This window comes from Melozone crissalis, unplaced genomic scaffold (genome assembly GCF_028551555.1).
Source record: "Melozone crissalis strain CALT ecotype California unplaced genomic scaffold, PUWL_Pcris_2 ptg000018l_1, whole genome shotgun sequence".
Lineage (NCBI taxonomy): Eukaryota > Metazoa > Chordata > Aves > Passeriformes > Passerellidae > Melozone > Melozone crissalis.
Genome location: NW_026535796.1, coordinates 8,068,885 through 8,091,445, shown reverse-complemented (window position 1 = coordinate 8,091,445; position 22,561 = coordinate 8,068,885). Strand labels below are relative to the sequence as shown.

Below are 22,561 nucleotides of genomic sequence, written 5' to 3'. Positions count from 1 at the left end.
TACCTTTGGTGGTTTTGTTGCACTAACATCCTGTAGAACTTTTTTGGTGTTCTCAGAAGAGAATTTTGGGTCAAAGTCTTTTGAGGTCTTGTGCATTTACTCATAGGTGTTGGAGGCTTTCTATGAGGTTGTTTAGCACTTCTCCAAACCGAAGCTTTAACTCTACCCTTTTTAGGTCAATATCACATAGCACAGAATTTTAGCATGAAAAGAGCTTTATTTCTGTTATGCAGTCATTTTGCTCTTTTTTAATTATAGCATAGTTATATTTGTGGTGTTATTTGCACTGTCTGAAATATATTTTTTTTTCAAAAAAACTCGTGTGTTTGTTTTCTACAGCCCAGAGAAAGAATCTCCTGTTGACATGGAAGTCAGGTACAACCTTTTAAAAACTAATGGGAAGCCCCAGGGGTTCTGTTCCAAACTCAGCCATTCTGTGACTTGGTGAACATTGTTCAGCAGTCTCTGCACTTAATGAGTTGAATATTCCCCTTAAAGACAAACAGGATGTCTCTGTATGCAGCTACTGCAAGATCTAAACCAAAAAACAAACAGGTGGCCCTTGAAGTTTAATAACGGCAGAAAGATTTCTTCCTGAATGCTCAGGACTGGCAATACCAGAATGCTCCAATACTTTCCATCAGGCTGAAATACAAGCAGCATAGTTTTTGCATGTGCAGTTACAATGTAGAACAGTACACATTTCTCTCATATCTGAAGAACATTTGGATTTGAGTTGACTGGTACTAAAAGTTAATGAATTGTGCGAAATAATCAAAACAAAACTGTAGTTAGCAATCCCAAAACACACAGGAAAGGCTTTGCAAAATATTATTTCCTCCATCATCATAATCCTAACTCCATTGCATTTTAAGTGCATCTATTTTCTTTTAAAAATTGCCAACATCTCAGATTTGTAGGTTTATTAAGGCACCGAGATTCATATATGTGTCCCTTAACTATTTGTGTTTGATCTTGAAGATCTACTGCACCTCCTGCACTTAACAAAATGAAATGTGAAAGTAGAGATAGATTAATAAGTTTAAGCAAATAATCTTCACAACAGAATGACTGAAAGAGTAATGTTGAAGGGACCTCAGGGGTCATCTGCTCCAACCTCCCTGCTCCAGCAGGGCCATCCCAGAGCACATGGCACAGGAATGTGTCCAGATGGTTCTGGAGTATCTCCACTGAGGGAGACTCCACACCCTCTCTGGACAATCTGTTCCAGTGCTCAGCCACCCACACTATATAGAAGTGAATGTTGTTCCTTTTCACAGTGTTGTTTCTGATTAATTGACCTGATTCATAATTAGTAAACAGGCTTGATCCTATATTAGACATGGTTCATAGTCTCCAGGGAGCTCAGTGAAGGTTTTCCCCATTTACTGCAAGGCTGAATTTTTCTGTCTGCACCTCTGTGATAATTAAGAGGCTGTGGTTAGTCTGTTGTGTTATCAGAGGGGAAACAAACACACTGCATTGCTGAAACACATATTTATGTAGTCTGGGGACAGGAAGTAATCACTTCCACCCACAGAATGATGCCTTGAAGGCCTGTGTCTCCTAAACCATTGGTTTGCATTCAGTCCTAAAACTGTGAAACCTTATGGATATTCAAGGCAGACTTTCAGAGCAAGTCTTGCACACTCCATTGCAGAATATTTTGTTCTCTGGATTTTCAGCCATGTGTTTCTCACAGTTTCAGTAACAATTGTTTGATTCTCTTTACTGTACGCAGCACTGCGGACATGCAATAGATTTCATATATGTGAAAAAGAAGCTTGCAAGCATTTGCAGACTTTTTGTTTATGTCAGAATATAATCAGTCCTGATATGCCATCCTAGTGTCAGTTTGCAATTGGGATTAATTTAGAGGAATTTACTACTCCTCAGTCCATAGTCAGTTTTGGCAAGCTCACTGCCTGTTGCAAAGTTCCTTGCAGTAATGAATTCTCACTAATGTCCTAAAAGCAGAATGTAATCCAAATGTGAGTGATCTTCCCAGACATTGTGCTGGTTCTCAGCATGGAGAGCATCACACTGGCAGGACCCATATTTTCACTCAACCAAAGGACACTTTCTGCCAAAGTTGTAAAAGCTTTTTCCTCACAACTTTGCTGATGTTTTTCAAAAAGTAAATTAGCAGTAACTTTTTGATCACATTGAGAATTAAGAGCTGCAAAGTCACAGTTTCAAGCAATGAAAAGGAGGGAAAGGGAATACATCTTCATCTTGGAATGCTCAGAGCAATTTTTTCTCAATTATTAGGATGAAAATGTCATGCAAACTGAAAAAGTGCTGCTTTCTTGAGGCAGACCTGAATGCTCTTTGAATTAGATTTTCGGGCTGCAGGCTGGGCTGCCTAGGGGCTATTTTCTGTCTCTTTTTTTTTGTTTAGCTATTTCTGTTTCCTTTTCCAGTAAAGAAAATGCATAAAGCATAATGAAATTCTAGTGAACCATCATAAATTTCAACTTGGAAGCATGTTAGCAGAATAGTGGAATTGTGTGGTCTTTCAGGTCATCAACAAAAATTGGATCCTATCTTGGTTTCTAAACAAGCTTGGTAAAAGCATGAAAAAAAATGAGCAGGGCAAGTGACCTTAACTTATAAAGAGAAATAAAATGTACTTTGTCAAGTCATGGTTTGAACTGCTTTCAGGTCCATCTAGGCTGTCTAGCAGACAAAAGCCACGTTTGGGTGAGAGGTCCTATCTTTTTATTGGATTAACTGATAGAGCTAGGAAGAAAACAAATATGCTTTTAGGCATATGACCCCTCTATCTACCTTTTTTGTAGAAAGGATGATATGCCAATGAGTTTTCCAAAAGTATCAGTTGCTCTGATAAAAGATGTTGCCTTTCTCCCAGCTCTGTCTTACTGGGATCCTTAATTCACCACAGACAACAAAAGCACAAATTCTTTAGCAGGCAGAACTTTCCTTTTTTAATAATAATAATGATTTCTGCTAAATAATATATGCATAGTGAGTAAGAGCCTGTTGACTGTACCTGGTAAATTGTCCCTTCTGATGATACATTATGAGGGCCATTTCATGGGAGGAAATTTAGCAAATTTTTTTGTCTGTGTTCATTTTTCTTGCCTTTATAGGCACAGAAATGACTTACTCATTTACTTTCCAACTCTAGTTCTCTTCTAAAAATGGGGGGGAAAATGGCAGAGGTAATTGCCTTTGTCCATGTGCAGATTGTTTGGATCTTTTTCAAACACTTTATCTTTCTAGAATGTCCCTCCTGAAATGTGCTGCCTAACTAGTGATCTGCTACACATTTAATTTTTGATTAATCTGTCCAAACAGAGCTGGGATTCAGTCTTTGGTAATTTTCCTCCTGCCATCCACTCTGATCAAGAGGCAGCTTTATTGAGCTGGACTCTCCAAATCCCACCTCACAGTAGAAGAGGGAACAAAGTGAAATTCAGTTGGGTAAACAATTCCAGTATTCTGTCGGAAATTTATCATCTCATGTATTTCCTTGATGGAAAAGCTATTGATTGTCCTAATGAAAGAAAGGAAAGCATTTTGAAGACTAATTACTAGTTTCTTCATTTACAAGAAAATGGTTTCCAAAAGCAGCAGTTGCACTGGTAAGCTGGGAACTCTTGTGTTTATTTTTTTCCCAGGAAAAGAGGTGCAGTAGCTTATGCATCCCAGAAGCCTTGGCTGCTCAATGCCACAGTGGAAGAGAATATCACGTTTGAAAGCTCTTTTAACAAACAGAGGTAACAAGTTCCAGCACTGTTGTGTTTTAGTCCCCTTTTCCATCAATATTGGGGTCATGTGGGTCACACATGGGGCCCCATCTCCCTGCAGGAACAAACCTACTGCACCTGCCTGAACATGACAGCCTCCCCCTTTGAGCACACTTCTCCTGAGTGACACAAAGGACTGGGTTTGTCTCACTTGAGCTCAGGTGTGCAAATGTTTCCATTTCCAAGGATTGTGTTTGTTTAGCATGCAGTGTTCTCTCACGTGATTGACTAGTTTGCCTCTCCTGGAGGGACATCACCTGTTTGGGAGTGGGAATATTGTGTGTAAAGAATTAGTGGGCTGCCTTTTTATTCAGTATAAATGCCCACAACACATTGTAAAATACTTAGAAATCGGCTGTTGGTATTCCATTCCCCACCCTTAAAAGAAGTGGTGGATTATGCATTTGCATCTTAGACTCATTTTTTTCTGTCGTCCTTGGATATTGAAACAAGAAACAAAGGTGTGAAAACCACCTGCTAAAAATAGCAATGTACCTTGAAAGAACTTATGTTTGTCTTTCATAGATTTAACTATTTAACATTTTTATTTGGGAAGCTAACATAAGATTTCAGCTCAGCTTTTTCTAAGCTGAAATATTACTTACTTGCCTGTGATTGAAAGAGATCCCATTAGAACAATTAGTGGCTAACAAATATGTTTTCCACTGTGTGATTTTTTCCAGCTGGTTAATTTTTGTTCCTCTGCAGGTAGGAAATGTGCTTCTCCAGCAGTATCTGTGTGGATTTTGTTGCCTTTTTTGTTTCCACAGGTACAAGGCAGTAATTGATGCTTGTTCCCTCCAGCCTGATATTGACATTCTGCCTCATGGAGACCAAACCCAGATTGGAGAGAGGGTCAGTAAACAGCTACAGGCTTCTATTTTTGGTTTAAATATATAGAGGGGGGTTTATTATTTTGTTGGTTCTTAAAATCTTACAGGTTATTTGGCAACAAAGGTAATCTTTTAGTTAAGTGTATGTTTGGGTCATTAGTCTGAAAGCTCATTGCTCAGTGAACATGGAAACACTGTCATTTATGTGAGGTGCAATGATTTAAGTGTGCTGCTATCAGAATGTTTGACTATTCTGCAGCTGCTATTGCAGATATCCTGACTTAACAGGATATTTTTTGGTTTCTTTAGAAGTAACAGAAAAATAAATAACAATACATAGATATATTTTTAGAGCCCTTTCATTTACAGAAGGGCAGGTGTTTAATCAATAGCTTTATCATATCAGGGAAGATTAGGGAATGATGAGATTGGAAACTGAAGTCAGAGATTTGTAAACAATTTACTCTAGCATATACTGGCACTGGTACAAACAAAAGAACCCCAAAAATGCCCCCTAAAACACCACAAGGATACATTACAGGCCCACACATTGAAAAAATTTCTCATGTTTCTCTGCCCAGAAAAGTCTTCTATGGATAATTCAATTAGAATAGGGAATATGAATATTCAGTTGATGTTGTCTTTAACTGTCTGATTGTTTCTCTCCTGCTTATCTCCAGGGTATTAATCTGTCTGGAGGGCAGCGCCAGCGGATCAGCGTGGCACGAGCACTTTACCAGCAGACAAATGTTGTGTTTCTGGTGAGCAGTGCCCTTCTGTTTATGCTCCATGCAGAAGAAGGAGCTGCTTTTTCATTTAGAGTATTTCATGGGTCGCATGCTGAACATTGTGTTTCACTGAGCTGAGCCAAATGTGCACTGTGTGTTTTATATCTCTTGTCAGCTGGCCTGCAGGTAGGAAGCATTTTGTAAATGCTGCAGACAGACAGGTAGGTATTGCACATTAAAATGCTGATGCTTATCCTCTCAGTATGTTGAAAGTTCAATTTGACCCTTGCTTTTATTTTTGGGTCTTGGAAATGTAATAGTTTCAACTGTATTCATGAAATTCCTAAGCTGTCTCAGGCCTAAAATTAATGTTGCCTCGTGTCTGGGGTGTTTCCTTTCTGCAACAATCTAAGCTGCTTTTGCACCCTGAATTGCCTGTTGTATATCCTGTCCCAACTTCAGCTATGGAAAGAGAGTGACAGCAAGTTCTAACACCTTCACAGGTGGGAAAACAAATGCATCCTCTGCACTCACTTGTAGTGAGCTTGCTGGCTTTTCAATTTAGGACTTTCTTCTTGTGCTCAGTTTTCTAGAAGGTTTGAATCCAGCTGTTTATCACAGTGAGACATAAATCATATAGGATTAGATAAGCTGTGCACATTAGATGTCATCCCTAAAAGAAAGGGAAGCTATTTAGACATTTCCCTGTAATTAATCTGATCAATCTGTGCTTGCTTCATGTGAGGGGCATTTCCAGACAAAGATCAGAGTGCAGGAGAGTAGAGAACAGTTTGGTCAGGTGCTGCAAATCAGCTGATCCACTATTGGTCTGTAACTTGGTTTTGCCCTTTTTATCCGTCTGTGAAGGACACTCAATAACCTTCTAATAGCAGCAGGTTCTCTTATGGTTTGGCAATGGCAAAACACCTACAATCAAACTTTGTTTCCAGTATTAATATTTAGAAAATAACCAGGAATCCTATATGTTAGTATTGGCAAACACTCAGTTCTTTTAAGGCTGGTTTTGTAAAGAAATACCTGTGAAACTTCACTCTCACAAGTACAAATGTCATGTGGCTGATGTTTACGTCTGTGCCAGGTCAGAAGGGTGCAGCAGCAGAGCTTACAACATCCTTGCTTAGTGAGCACACTGCATACATAGTTTTGAGAGAAAATTCTGGATCATGAAGTTACTGTGTTTCAAAAGCACTTCCTAAGTGCTTTATGTTGTGATGCTCTGGTTTAATAAACTAAGTGAATCAAAGTGGCCATATTTATCTTACTTCTAATTTCAGATATTTTTGATTTCTAATGAAGCCTGGGTTTAGTGTGATATTATAGTATGAAATAGTAACACTAAGTAAATCCTACAGCCAGTATCTGTTGCAAGCAGAAATATCAAATCAAATCACAGGGTTTGTGATTCCATATAAATAGGATTAGGTAGACAAGTTTCCCAAAAGATAGTAGACATTAATTTATGCCTAAATGAATTGCATATAATTGATTGATTTAATAAGATAATGTAGATCTCAAATCAAACATCTGAGCTGAGTCAGCAAAATTATCAATACTGCTTCTTTTGTGATATTTTTTGGTGATTCTTTGTTAATAGAGTATTGATTTATGAAGAAAAAAACCAAACAAAAAACAAACCAACAACTGGAGGCAGTGATGTTCAAGGGAAACAGAAATATGCTCGTTTTCCCTATCCATGGAGCAGTAATGCAATATTTGCCACAGACCCACACTGGGAGCCTGACAGAAGCCATGCTCTCCAGCTGTGTGGGCCATGAACACATCTGGAGAGAGGAGCAGGTCCCAGAAAACCCCACAGAATTGTAGAATTGACACAGCTGGTGTTACTCAGTGCTCTCCTCAAAAACACAGTTCAAGTTTTGGTGTTCTGTAAATTAAGAAAACTGTTCCTCACAATTTTGATCTGATGGCCTCTTTGTGTGTCTCTGTTGATCTACCTGGCTTTACTGGTATTAAAACTGTCAGTTTCCTTGGATCCTGCAAGTTGTGGCTCCAAAAGCTGACACCCCTTATCCTCATGACAGGATGATCCTTTTTCTGCCCTGGATATCCACCTGAGTGACCATCTCATGCAAGAGGGGATCCTGAAGATGCTGCGGGAAGACAAGCGGACGATTGTGCTGGTGACCCACAAGCTGCAGTACTTGCCCCACGCTGACTGGGTAAGGAGCCTCTTCTCAATTTTTCTGTGGAGGAAAAAGCATGGCAGGAACATATCTTGCTGCAAACAGTGCTTTCACTTCATCTCTTCACCAAGTAATAGTTCAGTGAGAAGGTATGTAATAAAGATCTTTTGAAAATCAGCCAGTTAGGGGTGCCATAATTTTGAGGTTCCCATCTTGGATCACCTAAATAGGTTGGATTTTCATAGAGCTGCTTCTTAATACTCTTATGAAAGCAGATAACATTTAAAATATATTGAATATCCCAAAACATTTGTTATATTGGGAACTTTTGGCTATTTTTTTTATCTCAAAACAGTGAAATATTTGAGTAACACCTTTGCCTCTGCGAAAAGATTCGTTTATGCAAGGTCCATATTGAGAGGTGTGGAAATATAAGGAAAAAACCCAGTGTTTCCCTCTGGTTAGTACTAATATATTAAGAACATCTTTTCCCTTTGTGTGTGGGTTAGATTTTAAGAAATGTGTAGTATTTGATTGTTCTGATAGTTTTCTTTTTTATATCTTCTACTTTAAAGGGGGAGAAAAAATGGAGGTATGCTTTCTATACCAGTTTGTAATTGGAAATGTCAAAAAGATGAAACAGAAGTTTTTAGGGGTTTGGATTCTTTCTTTATTAATTCATTGGTTCCCATTGGCCTTGCACTAGTTCCTGCAGCTTTCCACCCTCCCAGGTCTCCTGGCCCATGGTGATTGATGACTGCAGTTATACCTCCTAGCAGGACTTCTCTCTTTCACATCCTGCACAGGCTATAGCAGCAGTTTCCTGGTCTCAAGAAATAATCATATTGCAGCTGCTTCCCGAGCTTCATGCTGGCTTGGTATAAAGTTGCAGATAGACATTCATCTTGTTCTGATCAGGGTTTGGTGGGCAGCAATTGTTATTTATGGTCTCTGCTGTGACCTTGTCCCTCAGTTGTTTGTTTACCGTTAGAGTCACCACTGTTCTCAACACAGCCCTGGTTTTCAAAGTAGTGTCTCTTGGGATACAGGAATTTTCTGCCTTCTTCCCCTCCCTACAAGGTCCATCTCAACTTCTTTTTTATTGTTATATATCTGCAATTTTTTTAAAGGCTATGGCTGTTCATCAGTGTAATTGTTTTAATTTTCATTGTGAATATAAGACCCATTTCTAGATCTTAGTGTTTTAAGAGATGTATAAAAATTGCTTTATATTTCTTATCTTCCAGATGTGTGATTTTTTTATGAAATACACTGTTTCAAACAGTAGCACAGGAAGGATTTGTATAAACTTTATAATAAAGAAGATTTATTACAAAATAATTCAGGTTTTTTTTCCCTAATTGTAGTTTCAATAATCCTTAGCAATGCTTACCCAATGGAGTGAAGAGGGAATATTTATTTTGTTAAGAAATTTTAAATAAAAGTATAGTTTGAAATTTGTCATGGTCCCCCTAAATCTTTTCAACAAAACCCTCAGAAGAATTCAAGATCCAGCCCAGTTGCAGGTTTCCTGAATAAATTGATCACAAAAAGATCCTTGTTTTCTTTATCTTTGCCTTCTCTCTGGTGCAAATTCATAGCAATAACTGAAAGTAAATTCTTAGCAATAAATGAAATAGTTTATTTCCCCACTCCCTGCCTGTGGAAATTTCTGAGTTTCCAGGGAGAGAGAAAAATAAATAGTGCATTAACTGTTTTGTAATGATGGGGGTTAGCAATCTGCATGCCTCATTTTCCAATTGTCCCTGTCAGACCCAGACTGGTGGTAGTTCCACTGTGTGTGTAACATAGTTACACTGACACAAACTGGAAACTGCTCCCTGCAGTCTTTGTCTTGCACAGATATTTTTCTTTTCCAAACTGTGTCCACTATTTTATGCTTTTAAAGCTTTAGGGATTCAAATTGCCTAGCTCTTCTTTATCAGTCCATGGTATGAGAGAAGGAGCCAGCCTGCTCATATCTAATTGCCTGAATGAGGGCAAAACCTCCTGCACTCAGTGTCTTGCTAAAAGCTTTTTCCTTTTAGGAGGTAAGAGAGCTCTAAAATCTTATCTTGCTAATGACTTGTATTTAGGAAGAGATCTGCTGACAGGGATCCCTTTCCTCTTTCTTAAAAGCAGCCTTTTCTGAAAACGTGGAGTGCAGGAAGTTTCTGGGTTTTCAGCATCTTGAATGAAGGGGATGGAGCCAAGAGATAATGCCACTGTCTTTTTAGAAGTCAGATTTGTTTGTGGAAATATGATTTATTTAAGAAAAGAGAAAATCCTGTCAAAGCACAGACACATAGCTTTAAAATAAATAGACATACCTGGCTATTTATCTCAGCACTTGTGTTTCTGACTTTTCAGATAATTGCAATGAAAGATGGTAACATCCAGAGAGAAGGAACACTCAAGGACATTCAGAAATCAGAGACTGAGCTCTTTGAACACTGGAAGACATTAATGAATCGACAAGACCAGGAGCTGGAGAAGGTTTTTGATGGGCAGGGCAATCAATATGTGCAATATGTGCAAGAAAATGTTGTGCTGCTTTTTTTTTTACCTTAGTTTGAAAGGTTTAACAAGAATTGACATACTATGTGTGATGTCTAACTTAATATGAATGAGTATTGGTGTTACCGTTATTATTTATCTCTTAAGATAAATTCCTTCATCTGGACATGTCATATTTCCTTGATACTGTTCTAATCCATTCTTGATAGGAAGCCCTATCAAAATATTGCCACCTGAGGAATATAAATATGGCCATTTTAGGAAAAGCTTTGCTGATATTGACAGCTGGTTTTATAGATATGCCTGAATTTATTCATTGCCTTGGGTGGAGGCTTTGTAGATTTGCCTGTATCAAGTTCCCTAAATGATGAAGACATTTTTTTCTTTCATACTTATAACACAAGAAGAATCTGATATTAATCTTTGATCTTATTAATTCAGGATAAATTTCCAAGTTAAGATTCCAGGAGGGTTGGGATTGACAACCTGAAATGAATGTTAGATATTTCATTTATCTCCTTTGGTTTTATACAGAGGTAGAAAATCAATCACTTACAGCTGCCTGTTGTGAGATTCCCACTTGTATTTTTCACTGAGTTTTATCACAAGTATCGATTTATTTTTTTTTTTATTAATTCTCTGGTTAAAAACACATGAGCTGTGCCTTTTTCAGGAAACCACTATTGAGGAAAACCCTGTTTTGGAAAGACATCGGAGGACGATGTATTCCCGGGAAGCATTGCTGAAAGATGATGAAGAGGATGAAGGTAAAGGGCACCCTTTGAGCCCACTGCCAGTACATTACTGTTTCACTGTTAAATGATATTAGAATGAATTAACACCATTCAAACTGGCAGGAGATCAAAACGTTTTTCATGTGAGTTGTGATTTATAGGAGTGCTTGTTTCCATTGCTATGACCTCTGGACCAGAGTGATTGCAAGCATTCACAAGTCATCTCTTCCTCCAGACTTCTGAGGCTTTTTCTTATATGCAAATCTGATTTAATAATGAATGAAGAATAGTATTAAACAATATGCTGGATGAACTTCACCTGTCAATAGCTAAACATATTTGCTTAAGGTTTTACAAAGGAAAAAGATTGCAATTGATTTTTATCCAGCCAGTGCTTTCACCTATCAAAAATGTGGTTTAAGAAATTGATCACCAAGTGCTGAGGGTTTTTGCATCTTTCTAGTATGCATTGCTTTTTAGTTTAGCAGGTTAATACATGCAGTTCTGAGCAGGTGCTTTGACCTTAAAGCCACCCTTTATCCTGGATGGGAATACCTGGTTTGTAGCTACCACTTGCCAGTCCCTTGGAGATGTATGTCAGCTTGGCTGTCCTTTTTTCTTGCACCTTGCAGAAGAAGTAACAGAGAGTGATGACGAAGACAACCTGTCCTCAGTGCTGCATCAGAGAGCCAAGATGCCCTGGAGGGCCTGTGGCAAGTACCTGAGTGCAGCAGGGATCCTCCTGCTGCCCCTGCTGCTCCTGTCCCAGCTGCTGAAGCACACGGTCATGGTGGCCATTGATTACTGCCTGGCACTCTGGACCGAGCGTGCCATTTCTTTCAAGATAGAGCCTGACACAAAAAACTGCTCCCAGTGCATGGTAGGCACTGCCTTCTTCACCTTCCTCTTATGATTTCACTGGGGGTGTTCTCCTGCTGTCACCCTCTGCTTCAAGATTTGTATGCAATGTATTATTTTTCTATAAAAGAACCACTCCAGGGTATTTTGAAGCTCAGCACATCTTTGCATGCACGGCACAGTAACATGAAGTTAAGTTTGGTGTGTTCTCCTTTTGCTAGATTTATTGTATATTGATATATAGTGTATTGATATATTGTATTTTTAAAGCTGGGTTTCTAAAGTAATTTTGATATCAGGGTTCTTTTTTGTTTTCCCTGCACTGTTGCAGTCTCACAGCAACCTGGGCTTTTTATGGTGTTCCTTGAATTTAAACTTCTGATTTATCACTTATTTCCATGCAATCATTTCCCTCTCCAAAGGATGATAAATATGATTTAAGATGAGTGAAAATCATGGACAGTTTAATTTAGGGAGCAAAAAGGTTATACTCTCATCTTTTTTCACTTTTGTGCTTCTGTGTTTACAAAAATATTTTAAATGTAATTTACAGTGAGTATTTGTGTTGCTCTTTGTTTCTTAGGAATTTGACCATTCTCAATATTCAAAAGTTTTCAGCATCCTTTGCTGCCTTGGCATCATATTATGTCTTGTCACATCAATAGCAGTGGAGTGGACTGGCTTGAAAGTCACCAAAAAGCTACACTCCTCGTTACTAAATAAAATTATTTTGGCTCCAATGAGGTATGTCTTTGATTTTAATAGAAATTTTATTGTAGTAATTTTGTCTTCTTTACTTCAAGACAGTCTCCTAAGTGCAGTTTTAATAAGAAATGATTGTACATCACAAATTTTTTAAGATATCAGTGAAAAATCACCAGGTGTCAAGCTTCTGAGTAGTTTTTGAAAATGGTACCCAGGCTGCTTGAGTTCCTAGACACAAGTCAAATGCCTCTCCTGTCTGACTGTGACTTCAGAGATTTACTTCCTTGCATGTTTAATTTCTCTTGGCAGTTTTTAATTAGGGAGAAAACATAATTATTGATCAATACGTGGTACAGATAATTCATAGCATGCTTCCTCATCTTAATCACTGGAAATATTTACTGTCAGGCAGTGATTGTGCAAGTCTAGGAAAGGTAATGAGCTCAGACAAGTGTCATTAGAGGCATCATTAGAGTATACTGGGATGTACTTTGTTCCAGCAGAAGCCTTGGTTGTCCTCCATAAGGTTTTTTTCCTCTGTATGAAAGGAAAAGTGAAGCTTGATTCAAACCTGCAGCTTTAGGAAAAACAAGTTCTTATTTTTAAGCTAACTATATTTGACCCAAAGAACATGGAAAAATCATATACATGAAAAACCTCAGACTTATTTTTAGATTTTTTTTTCCAGGATAGACTTCAGGTTCCACATGAGTTATGGAACAGCTAATAGTTACAGAACAATAATATAGTATGCATTTTGCATATCCAAATGTCTTTTAATATATTATTCCAACAGTAGTTATTCTTGTTACAAATTTCTGTTCCCAGAAATATGCAAGACTTTGCAATTTAACTTCTTTTGAATTTTTCCTGAATTGAAATGACTTCAAATTTAAGTCTGAAAGGATTTTTTCAAGTGTAATCATGTGATGTCCATGGCTTAGGCAGTAGAGGGAGCTGAGGACATGCTTGCAGTTGTAGGGTTCTAAGTGGTTGTAGGTTCCTGCTTGTGGTTGTAAATTCAAGACATTTCCATTTAATTGGAAAGCCATAGGTTCTGAGCAAAATGAGAAATTTTACTACAGCTGTCAGTTTATTTGCTTGTTTCTGTGATATAGTAACTAACTATCTTAGATAAGACAAAATAACATGAATCAGTTCTAATGCCAGTATTGTAAACTTTGCCATTCCTTCCACCATTTTAGGTTTTTTGAAACAACTCCTCTGGGAAGTATATTGAACAGATTCTCAGCTGACTGCAATACCATTGACCAGGTACTGTTTAAGTATTTTTGAGCTCTCAAGTTGAAAAAGTGGGGTTTCATTTTTTACAGACTTATCTAGGTGAAGCTTATGGATGAGCTATAATTTTGACTCTATCAGTTTGAATCATTATTTTCTTAGTTCTGAATGAGTCCCTCATCTTACATGCATATTGAAAAAACATTTATTTTGTTAAGATGTCCTGTATATAAAAGGGAAGCAAAATAATATCAATGGTGATATCCCTAAATTAAAGAGTATCTACTTTTTTTGTAAGTGAGTAAGCACATTCATTTGAGGAAATTAAATGAGAAAAAAGAAAATGCTATTGCCCAGAATAGAAATGACTGAAATTCAAATTACTATTACTTAGCCCAGACTGCACTGCCAGGATTTATGCACATGCTAAAATCATCTACTGCATCCCATCTGTAATCCTCTGACATGAGGATTGTGCTCCACAATGCAGATGTGAAGCAGCCTCACAGAAATCCTTTCAGATATCCCCAAAACCCATTGGTAAATTCAAGAGCAGATCTGTGTGCTTAAAATACACAGGGAATAAAATTTTTGAGGAAGCAGGAGAAAGGAAAAAGAAGCATTGTTTTAAGCTTGGCATGTTATGGACGACTCTGTGTGCTTTTTTCTTCACTGCACAGCACATCCCAGCTACCCTGGAGTGCTTGAGCCGCTCCACCTTGCTGTGTGTGTCTGCCCTTGCTGTGATCTCCTACGTCACACCCATGTTCCTCATCGCCCTGGTGCCCCTGGCCATCATGTGCTACTTCATCCAGAAGTACTTCCGAGTCGCCTCCCGGTAAGGGCACCTCCAGCACCATCCCAGCGCTGGGGACAGTCCCTGCAGGGCAGGAGGGAATTGCAGAATTGCAGTGCAGGGCAGCTTCATGTGTACATTTGGTCCTGCCAAGGCTGTGGCACTGGCTGCAAGTGGGACAAACCCAGTGCAGTGGAAATGTGTCATTTTACAAGTGCCTTTGTCAGCAGCTCATCAAGCAGAGCTTGCGTGATGAAGCAGACTCTGCATGATCAAAGGTGTTTGGAGTTCACAGGACACAAAAAACCCCAGCTGGATTCTGTCCTCCCCTAAGGGCTGTGTGCTAGGTGCATGCAAGAAAATGTGGCCAGGGAAACTGAAATCTGCCTGTGCAGGTGAAAGTGGAAATATGCAGCCTTTCCTTGACTTAACAGAATGCAGCATCACCATGGTGGTACTGCTGGCCATTAAGGATCCAGTGTGCATTAGCCTACTCTTCTCTTCTGGGTGCCTTCTAGTTTTTAAAAATATGAAAATTTTAATTTTGTCTGAGACCTTGCTCCTTCTAAGATGATAGTTTCCCTATTGTAAAATGTTTACAGCAATGCAAAAATATGCATATCCCCTCATATATGCACAGATTGAGAGGGAGTCTGCAACCAATTTACTTCCTGCTGGAAGAAACTGAGACTAAATAGATTTCACCCTACATGTGCTTTTACTGATATGAGGACTAAATATGACATTGAGAAATGCAACTTAATAATGAGTGCAGACTCTCATTTACTGAGTTTATGAGATACTGTTGGCTCAGTAGTTGTGCTGTTATCTGGGGGTGCACTTTGTCTTCTGCTTAACTTGAGCTCCTCTTTGCAGCATTCCATTAAATTGATATTCAGTACAGAGACAGAATGGTGTTTAAATCAATAAAAAGTTGACTACGAGAAAAAGGAATGTAGGAGAAAGGAGGGAAGGCAGTGAAGGGAAAAGACCCATTCAGAACTCCAGCTAGTTAAATGTTAAAAGAAAAATCCTGCTGGGGAATTCATTCCCCTGCAGCACTGCTTTGCAATCTGTCTGAACCTTATGTATGTGACTATTGTGATGATATTCCTTTTCACTCCCTGGGCCTAAGTCAAGAGAGTAACTGCACAACAAACCTGATTTTGCTAAATTCTTTTCCTAACCCTCTCCAGGGACCTGCAGCAGCTGGATGACAGCACTCAGCTACCATTACTGTCCCATTTTTCAGAGACTGTTGAAGGTCTTACCACCATCCGAGCCTTCAGGTACAGATTTTTTTTTTTAAGAAACATAGATATTCAAAAGTGAGGTAATGTTATGATGTTATGTCTTAAGCTGTTCTGCCTGGAAAATCCAGAGCCCTCACAACATGGGCAAGGGGGGATGTCAAACATTGAAGAATTTTAAGCATTTTGTATGCAGAGGAGTCATGGCAAAAAGCACAAGCACATGTGTGTCGTCTGCCCTGTGGTTGCTGTCCAGACACTTGCATGCAGCCTGAAAAAAAAGAACTTGAGGGCAAATGTGATTTAAGAAGCTAAATTAGCCTGCAATTACCACAGCCTGTGGTGTGGCAGATGATGAGCTTGGACGGTTTCCATGGCAGAACTAATATGCACCAACTTGGTACAGACTAATCTGTGTCCATGTCCTGGGTGGATGAGCTGTGCATGCTGCTGGCTTCAGAGGCTCCAGTAGCACCCTGCATTGTTTTTCAGGTTACTAGCTGAAATTGTGGGTGTTTACACTGATTTTGGAAATGCACAAGCTGGAGACAAAGTATTTCCTTGCCTGTTTTGGTTTGTTTTTCCATCCACATAAGCTCCCAGGAGGGCAGCCCAGGAATACCTGATAACGTGCCTGGGTTCTGTGTGTGTGTGTTAGAAAACTGGCAGTCATGCTGATACCTCAGAGGTACCAATAAAAAAGCACTGCTGAGCTTACCAGCTGCTTTCCCTGAACCAGGGCTATTCTTGTCTTTTCCCAGTTGACTCAAACAAGGTCAACTTTTCCACTAGATTCTCATCTAGATGATGTCTACATATTTTGTCAGTTAATTATTACTGTTACCCTTCTATCCTTGAAACAGTAAAGTTTATTTATTCTTCCTAACATATATAATTGTAATTTTGTAATAGAAGTAATGCACAAAGGTAACTTAAATTATTTTCAATAGGTTATAAATAGATCAAAGAATAACCCATTTAAGAGTTAACCATTTAAGAGTTTGTTTCTTTTGGACTGAAGGTAGCTTACCCAAGAGTGGTAGAACAGCTTAATGTTTTCCATTAATTACTGTTATTGAATATGTAATTCATTAAGTGCCAACAAAGTTCTATGGTTTGTAGTTATGTCCATGTTCAATTTGCAGGAAAATCAATTCTTCTTTTAATTCTGCTTTGCTCATTCCTTTATCCTTTTATTTGATCAAGAGTATCTTTGAAGCATTATGGCTGTCTATTTTCTGGTATTGATACAGAAAGCAATATTCAATGCCATCTAGCTAATATTTTCAGTCTGTCAGAGCATTCCCTCTTGATTCTTCCTGTCACTTTGGAATTAATTCCTCTGTCAAAGAATTGTGTTTGGTGCCTCCTTTTCCTTAAATCCTACAGTAAGTGATGTGTCTCTGACCCAGCCAGCCATGTGTGTTCAGTGAGTTCTGTGTTCCATCTGTCTGCCAGCCTCCTGCCTCAGCTGCTAACCCAGTTATTTTTAGGGCTGTGTAGCTTTTCAGCTGCCTAACATATTAGCAGGAGTGGAGTTTAGACTTGCTAGCGTGAGCATCCCTAAAAATAACACTAACTCAGGAATTCATTCTGTTAGGAGGTGCCAGTTGTTCCTGAAGTGTCCTTACCCTTGGTTAGGATTTATTCAGGATGCATATAGAAAGAAATTTACAAAAAAATCTAGGGGAGTTCAAAAAGACAGCTATTGCTGTGCCTACAGAAACACCTTCAGCAGATGCCCTGGCCTGATTTATAGTTTATTTTGATACTTCAAATAGCATTTGTGTTAAACAATCAACAAAATGTAAATGTGAATGATTCTGCAAAGACTTGTCTGTATTCTTTAAAACCTGGTAATCTGGAGACACTTTCTGAAGAGAAATTCTGATATTTTTGCATCAATCCAGCAACTGTGGTAACTTTGCATCCCTGTTCCACGTGCATGTGCATGACTGACTCATGATGCATACCTCACATTCTCTGAGGCTATCTGCCTCACATTCTCTATCTGCCTCACACAGTTCCTCCTGGGATGAGATAGGGGAGTTAAATGTGGCTGAATTGGTTGCAGCAGCAGCGTGGCCACGTCTGTGCAGTGAGGGCTGAGGGCAGTGAGCCCTGAGGAGAGGAAGGGCTCCCTAGCCCTGCCATGGTGACACTAATGCCTGATTTAGAAGCAGCCATTCTGCTCTGCAAACACACCAACGTGCTCACAGCCAGCCTGGATCCTGGGCTGCACCCAGAGCCCCTGGGCAGCAGGGCAGGGAGGGGATCCTGCCCCTCTGCTCTGCTCAGAGCCCACCTGCAGCTGCATCAGCTCTGGGGCCCAGCACAGCAAGGACAGGGACCTGCTGGGGGCAGCCCAGAGGGGGCCACCAAGATGATTAGAGACAAAACACCTCTCCTTTGAGCACAGGCTGAGAGCAGGGTTTGTTCAGCCTGGAAGAGAGAAGGCTTTAGGGTGACCTGATTGTGGCCCTACAGTACCTGAAGAGAACCTGTGAGAAAGATGAGAGAGACTATTTACAAGGGCATGTAATGACAGGACAAGGAAAATGGCTTCAGGCTGAAAGAGAATAGGTTTAGATTAGATGTTAGGAAAAAATCCTTTATTGTGAAGGTGGTGAGGCACTGGCACAGGTTGCACAGAGAAGCTGTGGATGCCCCATCCCTCAAAGTGTGCAAGGCCAGGTTGGATGGGACCCTGAGCAAGCTGGGCTGGTGACAGATGTCCCTGGGGGTTGGAATGAGAGGATCTGTAAGGTCCCTTCCAATCCAAGCCATTCCATTATTCCCCACTGCACACAGCACACATGTCTCTTATGTCTTAGCACATGGCTAAGTTGTGGGCAGCTAAATTATTTATTTTCCTCCAAGTCATAAACTTTTTATGTGAAGTCATTCCTGTGCTCAGAAGGAGGATTAAGGTACTCTGCAGTGAACAAGTTTGAAAGCTTCTATAAGCCATGTGCTTCATACATAGGCATTCTTCTATATCAGTGTTAGGAGAGCTGAGTTTATAAATAATCAGTGCTTGTCACAGCCATAATAGCTCAAGTGTATGGTAAAGTTTCAAAGGGGGAAATCAAGTGTATTAAACTTTATCATGTAATAAAAGGAGGGAAAGGCAAGATTTGGGTGCTGAAACTAAATCTTCAGGCCTTTGAGCTTTATATCACTACCCTGGAAAAGACTTTTGTGCCAGGCTTGTGCATTATTAGCTGTAATTGTTGGTACACTTGATTATTGACATCACTTTAATTTACAGCTATGCAATTAAATATGCCCAGCTCAAAGGGGTGACTGGCTGACTTGAGTACTTGCCAAGACCCAGCAGGGAATCAGCTCCCATACCTGCTGAGTTCATGGCAGATTTCATTGGCACAGCTATTCTGAGTGGGTGCAAATTCACTATCACAAACTATAAACAGGCTTTTTTGTGATTAATCCTGTTTTGTGTACTAATTCCTTGAGGTAAGGGAAACAGTTCTTTCCAAGCTAATACTTTTGTTATGCCATGTTCTTGGACTTCCATTTTCCAAAGTGCCCCATTTGATTAATGATAAGGGCAAATGCATTTGTTTAATATGGGTGCTACTATAATGGGAAATTCTTTCAGTTTATCCTTTTTTAACTGTTACCATTTCTAGGCACTATGGTAATAAAAATTTTAAAACATGAGTTTATATGATTGAGGAAAGCCGAATTCTGCAGCATTAATGCTTCTTTTCACAAGTAAAAGCATGCATTATTTTTCTCATACATCTTTTAAATATTTTAGTTTTAGATTTATCTCTCTCTCTCAATTATCATGTCATAAAATACATCTCTGAAATGCCCAGTGAGATCTGGAAGTCCTAGAGAACTTCAATACAATTATCAATTGTATTGTAATCAATGCAATAATATCCACAAATTACTTCTCAAGATATTGCACAAATACACTTTGCCTGTGTCTAATACAAAACTACAAATGATGTCACTCTGAGCTATTGATAGGCTGATTAATACCCTGTGCCCAGCTGTTCATAAGCACATACCTCAGAAATTAAATTTTACTTTCTATTTTTCTGATACCCCAAGGCCTGACTCATTTTTTTCTTCTTTCCTCTTGCTTTCCTGCTTTCTTCCTTTATTTTGTTTCCTTTTTTTAGGTATGAAGCCAAATTCCGACAAAAACTTCTTGAATACACAGATTCCAACAACATTGCCTCCCTTTTCCTCACGGCAGCCAATCGCTGGCTGGAAGTTCGCATGGCAAGTACAACATCATTATTATTACATTGCTATTATTGTTGTTATTATTTTGTATACACAAGGAATTTTTGACTTTGTTCCGAGTAATCTGATGAGGCATCCAACAGTTTCTATACCTTTGCCCTCTATGTCTCTCTGGCTGTAATGTTCATATGCCCAACCCATCCTGGACACTGAATGGGGTATGAATTTTCCCCACAGCCTGCAGCTGTTTTTCCAAGACAGGAATAGTTTTCATGGGTCATATTGGCTCCTCTGTGTGTGAAGAGTGATCAGAGCTAGTTGAGCAGTGCCACCAAACCAGCATGTCACTGTGGAGCCATGTCAGTCAGTGTCAGCAGCCTCTGCCTCCTGGCTTCCTAGAAACATTTCAATATCTTGGAAGCTCTTCTAATGAACAGAAGGATGTAGATAAGTCTGAGTCTGTTTTGGGGTCATCTGAAGAACACCAAAGATATTTAGTGGCTTGTTTTCTGCTCAGTGAAGTAGCCTGGCATGAGAAATGGTTTATTAAAAATAATTCTCAGAAGCAGGTCAAGGAATTTTATGTTGTGGAATGTTCTATCACAATTTTAAATGCAGGTGTACTAATGCTGTTCTGGTAACATGGGCTTCTTTTAAATGTGCTAAATGTATGTTAATTCACTTTTCATATCACACTCTGTGGCTTCATTTTGGACTTCTCCTTAACTGGTACCTTTTTCTAATTTAGTTCAGGTATTGGGTATGACTTGAATACAATATTATTACCCTATTATATATTCAGGGATAGACCACCTTAAGTCCCTAATTCTGTTCAATGCCTACATCACTAAACAGTTCAAACACAGACAAATGATAGTTATTATCCCACAGAGTTTGTTTTGTAGTCTGTTACACAATTTTACTCAAAGAATTGTCTGTGGGAAGTCAAATCCCCAATGATTTAAATTAAAGCAGAAAGAGGCCCTTAAGGTAATAGGTGTGTGCTGTGCAAGAGAGGCTTGTTTGAACCGTTATGGATGGTAGGAAACAAGCAGCAACAGCAGAGCCTCCCAGCAGTTCATCATCAGCCACAGAGATGGGATGCATGAGCACTTCCCTCCTATCCCAGGTAAATTCAGCTGCATGATTTCAGCCACCTCCATTACATGCTTAAGGTATCTGGGTTGATTTCCCCAGCACAGCCCTGCTAAAAGCAGTAAAATGGGTTCCTGGTTAGGTCTGGATGGAGTTCCATGGGGGTTTCTGCCTGTGTTTGGAAATGGTGCAATGGCTTTGTTATTTGGTGTGCAAAGTTATGAGAACGTTTTAATCTTTGTAGACTTATAATGATGGAGCTTATTCATATTCCTTCAGGAGTACATTGGAGCATGTGTGGTGCTCATAGCAGCTGTCACTTCTATTACCAGTTGCCTGTATAATAAAATCACTTCAGGACTTGTAGGCTTGGGACTAACCTATGCCCTTATGGTAAGAATCTCAGGATCCTTTCTGTCTCTCCCAAACATTTTTTTGTAATTCCTCAGGGCACAAAGATGAACAGGAAGATTGAAGGTGTCTGTACATCTCTAGTGGGTACTGTAGCATCATGGAAACCATGTGTTTACTTCAGCTCACATGTGATGGTTGACATATTTGAGTGTATACTTTCTTCAGTTTTGAGATCAAATCTCATTGAGGTGTTAGTTCAAATATGTCAATGAAACATGGACAAGTTGCATCATAATTTTTTATACTGTGTTGCATTGTGAATAATACATTTTCAGTGCATCAGCTGTAATTATGCCCTGGTATGTCATTCTAGATTGTCCAAACTTGAGTTACCAAAATTATGTCTTTTCACCTGTCTTTATTGTTCCCCCACCCTCTTTTCTGTTGGTGTAGATCAGATCTCCACAGTACCAAAGTCTCTGTGCACTGCAGTTAGGAAATGTACCCTTTAGTCATTGTTGCCTCCCCGTTGGTGTTGTACCATCCAGTGCATTCACAACTTCCACTTACTGAGGCGTTCTTGTGTAGGAATATAAACTGCATGCTGGTCAAATGGTGCAAACTACTAAAGATCTGGGATTCAGTTGTGTATTTGCTTTACATCAGGTGTCAAACTATCTGAATTGGATGGTTCGTAACCTGGCTGACATGGAGATCCAGCTGGGGGCAGTGAAAAGGATCAATGGCCTTCTCAAAACAGAAGCTGAAAATTATGAAGGGCTCCTTTGTAAGTGCAGTTTTGTGCAGCATGCAGAAAGAGCTTGCTGAAATTTTAATGACTTTGCAATGTATTGCCATGAAAAATGTAGTAAATCACCTAATGAACCAAGTAATTTATTATCAGAGGGTTGATGTTGGGTTTTTTCCCCCCTGTGCCCGTGGTACAGCTTCATCACAGATTCCCCAGAACTGGCCAGACAGAGGGGAGATCCAGATCCAGAACCTCAGTGTCCGATATGACAGCAACCTGAAGCCAGTGCTAAAACATGTCAATGCCCACATCTCACCAGGACAAAAGGTAAAGAGCTGCAGTAGTTCTCAGAAGCACATCACATAAATCAGAGTTAAAACATACCACAGAATGCTTTGGTGACTGAATTACAGATAATTTTTTTCTCTCAAAGCATGTAGTGCACTGTTAAGGAGTCTGGGGGATTCTTGGCTTGGTGTATTGAGGCAAACACCCTCCCTCTCAGTATCCCAGTGCCTCCTGTCAGCACACAGTGC

At 39.4% G+C, this 22,561-nt stretch overlaps 1 protein-coding gene across 2 annotated transcripts in view; it reads left to right on the top strand.

The window, feature by feature from the left end:
* The window catches only part of ABCC8 (ATP binding cassette subfamily C member 8), a 73,557-nt gene that overhangs the window by 42,748 nt on the left and 8,248 nt on the right, over nucleotides 1-22,561 (top strand). Inside the window, exons 18-33 of one of the 2 annotated variants that reach the window (XM_054276512.1) lie at nucleotides 340-375; nucleotides 3,645-3,743; nucleotides 4,544-4,628; nucleotides 5,287-5,367; nucleotides 7,398-7,535; nucleotides 9,870-9,995; nucleotides 10,690-10,783; nucleotides 11,383-11,630; nucleotides 12,192-12,352; nucleotides 13,519-13,588; nucleotides 14,236-14,393; nucleotides 15,548-15,640; nucleotides 19,759-19,861; nucleotides 21,200-21,313; nucleotides 21,941-22,061; nucleotides 22,222-22,352. In XM_054276512.1, coding sequence (XP_054132487.1) covers nucleotides 340-375; nucleotides 3,645-3,743; nucleotides 4,544-4,628; nucleotides 5,287-5,367; nucleotides 7,398-7,535; nucleotides 9,870-9,995; nucleotides 10,690-10,783; nucleotides 11,383-11,630; nucleotides 12,192-12,352; nucleotides 13,519-13,588; nucleotides 14,236-14,393; nucleotides 15,548-15,640; nucleotides 19,759-19,861; nucleotides 21,200-21,313; nucleotides 21,941-22,061; nucleotides 22,222-22,352 — 1,858 coding nt within the window. Of the gene's footprint in view, nucleotides 1-339; nucleotides 376-3,644; nucleotides 3,744-4,543; nucleotides 4,629-5,286; nucleotides 5,368-7,397; nucleotides 7,536-9,869; nucleotides 9,996-10,689; nucleotides 10,784-11,382; nucleotides 11,631-12,191; nucleotides 12,353-13,518; nucleotides 13,589-14,235; nucleotides 14,394-15,547; nucleotides 15,641-19,758; nucleotides 19,862-21,199; nucleotides 21,314-21,369; nucleotides 21,419-21,940; nucleotides 22,062-22,221; nucleotides 22,353-22,561 lie in introns of those variants that run through there. The other variant, XM_054276513.1, reaches the window with a different exon arrangement.